This window comes from Triticum aestivum, chromosome 5D (genome assembly GCF_018294505.1).
Source record: "Triticum aestivum cultivar Chinese Spring chromosome 5D, IWGSC CS RefSeq v2.1, whole genome shotgun sequence".
Lineage (NCBI taxonomy): Eukaryota > Viridiplantae > Streptophyta > Magnoliopsida > Poales > Poaceae > Triticum > Triticum aestivum.
In genome coordinates, this window is record NC_057808.1 from 568529032 (window position 1) to 568533144 (window position 4113).

The window sequence follows — 4113 nt, forward strand, 5'->3', positions numbered from 1 at the left end:
TGAGGCCTGAAATGAGAGTAGCAGATTTTTGGTTTCTGCAACGTCCTTAATTTTCATGTGTAGGTTGCTGTTGCTTAGTGCTAGTTAGTGTGAGGCCTGAAATGTACGTAGGTGCTGACACGTCGAGCAAGTCGATCGATCGGTGACAACTGACAACAACGATTGAGCAAGTGGATGTCGTCCACGCGTATACATGTACGTAAGCATAAGCATGCAACAAAATATTTTGGAGGTAGAGATCGAGATCCAGAAAGCAATGCCTTCCTGCGTACTAGTACGTGTACACTGACTTCGTATATGCATGTGCATGGTCCCGGCCGGGCCGATCGACCACACCACACCATATTATTTGTGAGCATCCTGAAAACGACACTAGTACACTGCAGCGTTTTGTCGCCATCGATATATATGACTCATCTGACATGTACTACCATTCATTCAAATTTAATTAAGCCAACACCTAAATTTGTCCATATATATTCACACCGGCCGGTCTCGGTCACACTACTGCTGCTGCCCGTCTACGGCCCTTCATTGTTCTTGTTCCCTGGTAAAACGATGCACGTGACTAGTTGCGTACTGTCTGTGCCATGCATCCAGTGAATTTCATACATGGGTAAGACTACTCAAATCCTACTCCTACTTACTAGTTTTACAGAAACTTTACGTACTTATGAGGGGGAATAACCACCAAAATGAACCGTCGCCATATCGCACTCATAATGCGTAAGATTTTTGTTAAGCTGTTACGTGCAATTACATACGTCCTGATTCATGATTTGGAAACTCGTTTGGCCTTTGTATGTGTTTTAGCCCTTAATTAATTTAGATGAGATCCGTGCATGCAGCAATTCGCAGAGATGGCATACGCCAGCCATCACACCTTTTTTTCCTTTTGCCTTTAAAATTTGAATCTGTTGTATCTTTTGAACCGAAAGTGCAATCTATGTTTCGTTTGTGTACTCGTGTTCCTTGTGACGAGAGCTTTGAAACAAGACCAGTCTTCAACATGCTTTGACAAATTTTAAAAACTTCAGCAAGTTACAGCTATTACAACTTGATAAGAAGAGATAACTAAGACTAGTGAGATTGCGTGTAAAAAGGAATAATGGTTGGAGAATAAGGAATAGCTAGTACTGTCGACGATGATGCATGCATGATTGTTTTTGCATGTAGCTGCATGCATGGCCTTGTCTGGGCCTCTCTTCGAGTCTGTCTGTCTCTCCGAGGAAGAAGCTAATCTAGGGACTGTGGAGCTAGCGTAGCACTTGTACGTACGTTGACAACTCGACACGTACGCCCATGCAACACCGCGGAAGAAAGCACTAGTAGTAAACTGCGAAAGAGGAGAATTACTATGCTTTGCACGCACCAAATTTAGATTCCATTCAAAATTTGTCAATATTTACAACCCTGCGGGCACTAGTTCCACCTGCCTGTCCAGTGCTACGTACTCCTATATAGTACGGTGGACTTCCCACTGCCTTGTGTGTTCCATGTTTCCCTGTAAAAAGACCATGCGTGCACTGGATGGCATCCATGTACATGCGGTTGCAAATCCGACGCTGATGCTGATGAATGACGTAAATTAAATATAACAAGTATTGTCTGAGCAGCGCACACATACGTTGACGCCTCGACAGGACGAGCTAGACACGTATGCCCATGCAACGCCACGAAAGAAAGCGCTAGTAGTAGTAAACTGTGAAAAAGGAGAACATTAAACATCAAATTCATAGTTATTTGGCGCCATGTATATATATGGTCTGACACACATTAAACATCAAATTCAGATTCAATTCAAAATTTGGCCATATACACAACCCTGCGGGCAGTAGTACCACCTGCATGTCCAGTGCTACGTGGTCACTGCACCCAGCGTCGTGCGGTCCATATTTCATCCATTCATGGATGCATTATTTTTACTCCCTGTATGGCATGCATGTAAACGCAGATGCGGATCCGATGCTTGACGCTGATGAATGAACTAAATTACATAGAAACACTACTGTTTGACATGTATATGGTTTGCGAGAAACCACTTGATGTATTAGTTTCAAGTTAAAAAAAACTATGGGTTTTAAATTAAAACTACACAGAAAAGTAATTTAGTGACGGACCAATCTGGTTAAATTTCATACGAAATGGACATATGGTTTGAAAGGAATTTAATGTTTTAGTTTTAACTTCAAATCATGTGTTCAAACTCAAAGGACATAGACAAATTTGAATTTACTGCAGTCTGCAGTAGACTAGCAATCATTCAGTGTAAAATGTCAACTAACATCAAATTACAAGGAGAGTGAACAGAGGTGGCGTGACAGAGAGAAAGAAAACATGTAGAGAACGTGACACTGCTGATGAGGAACGTAGCCAAAACCCATAAAATGAAGAATAAAAAGGGTTGCAAAGTCAAAGGTTTCAGAATTCAGGGAGAACACAAGCATAAAAATCATTGGAAGTAATATTTTGGTTTCTCTCACTAGATAGATAGCCATCTCTTGCAGTAACTAGCAAACACTGTAAACCCAACACTAACATACAATGCAATACATACGTTCAGTAACACAACAACATACTAATTGACCATCGATTTTAACAGCCACACGGTGGATCCGTCCATATATAATGTGGATCTCACCTCATCTACTAGTAGATATGGAGCGCATCAATGGATGGAAGTAGCTAGACGGCGGCATCGTAGTTGGACCGGAAGATGGAGCTGTTCCTAAGGATGTACTGGTGGTACACCATGGCCACGGCGGCGCCGATGAACGGGCCAACCCAGAAGATCCACTGGTCATCCCAAGCCTTCCCACCGTTGTACACCACGGCGGCACCAAAGCTCCTCGCTGGGTTGATGCCGGTACCGGTGACGGGGATAGTGGCAAGGTGCGCCATGAGCACGGCGAATCCGATGAGCAGCGGCGCCAGCACCGGGACGTGCGGGTCCCTGGCGATGCGCTTCGGGTCGGTCGCCGAGAACACGGTGTACACGAGCACGAAGGTGCCGGCGATCTCGGCGATGAGCCCCGCCGTCCTGGAGTATCCCGGCGCGAGCTCGTTGGCGCCGCCGCCGTAGAGCGTGTAGTGGTGACCGCCGTGCACGGCCCTCACCAGCGCCGCGCCGCAGATGGCGCCCACGCACTGCGCCACCATGTACAGGAAGGCCCTGGGAAGGGAGACCTTGCGCGCCAGGAGGAGGCCGAACGTCACCGCGGGGTTGATGTGGCCGCCGGAGATGCCGGCGGTGCAGTACACGAGGACGGCGATCGTGCCGCCGAAGGCCCACGCGATACCCAGCACGCCGGCGCCGCTGCACGCTTGGGCGTCCGTCTGGCGCTTGTGGCCGACCACGGTGGCGACGGCGACGTAGACGAAGAGCAGCGTGGCCGTGAACTCGGCGATGACGGCACGGTACAGAGACCACTTACCCAGCTCGCCGGCGTCCACCAGCGGCGCTGGAGGAGGGTCCAGGTAGTCCTTGGCGCTGCCGTTGCTGATGACTTCGTTGTCGATGGCCTCCGGACTCAGCTTGCCTTGTGCTGGTGCCATAGGCATGATCGATCTCGGGTTCTCGGCTGATTAATCAAGGATCGATCGGCAATGATGGAAGGAGATTGGGTGTCCATAACACGGCAAGGATGCATGTATATATAGAGAGTATGGCCAGCATCACCGTTCTCTCGTGGCACGCACCATTTGCATATTTTTACTACGACGAGTGCCGTCTACTTTTTTGAGGATTCAAGTGCCATTTACTGATTTACATGCCATGCATCTCTTTTTTAGTGCCGCGCGCGGCAGCGTTTTTGCGGGAGTGATTATCTTAACAAAGATGTGTACATTGTATAATTATTTTCTTACTCCCTCCGTCTAGGTGTATAACTAGCCACAATGAAGAGTAACATACACTAGTAACATACACATATCTCTAGACTATGTTATTACATTCATAGTGGGTAGTAACATAAGTGTGGTAAGATGCAGAGCTTCATTTATTAGGTTATAGACTCATGTTGCATTGGAACATGTGATGTTACAGTAACTAGCTAAGTTACTACAACTATCTCTCTCCTCATTAACTCATTGCCACATAAGCAAATTTGCTGA

The 4113-nt window shown here is 46.8% G+C and overlaps 1 protein-coding gene across 1 annotated transcript; it reads right to left on the reverse strand.

Moving 5' to 3' along the window:
* Window positions 1-2361: 2361 nt before the first annotated feature.
* On the reverse strand, window positions 2362-3610 carry LOC123126309 (aquaporin PIP2-5-like). The gene has a single exon (XM_044546673.1). It carries the CDS (start codon window positions 3559-3561, stop codon window positions 2686-2688), a length of 876 nt encoding a protein of 291 aa, XP_044402608.1. The 5' UTR covers window positions 3562-3610; the 3' UTR covers window positions 2362-2685.
* Window positions 3611-4113: the final 503 nt, after the last annotated feature.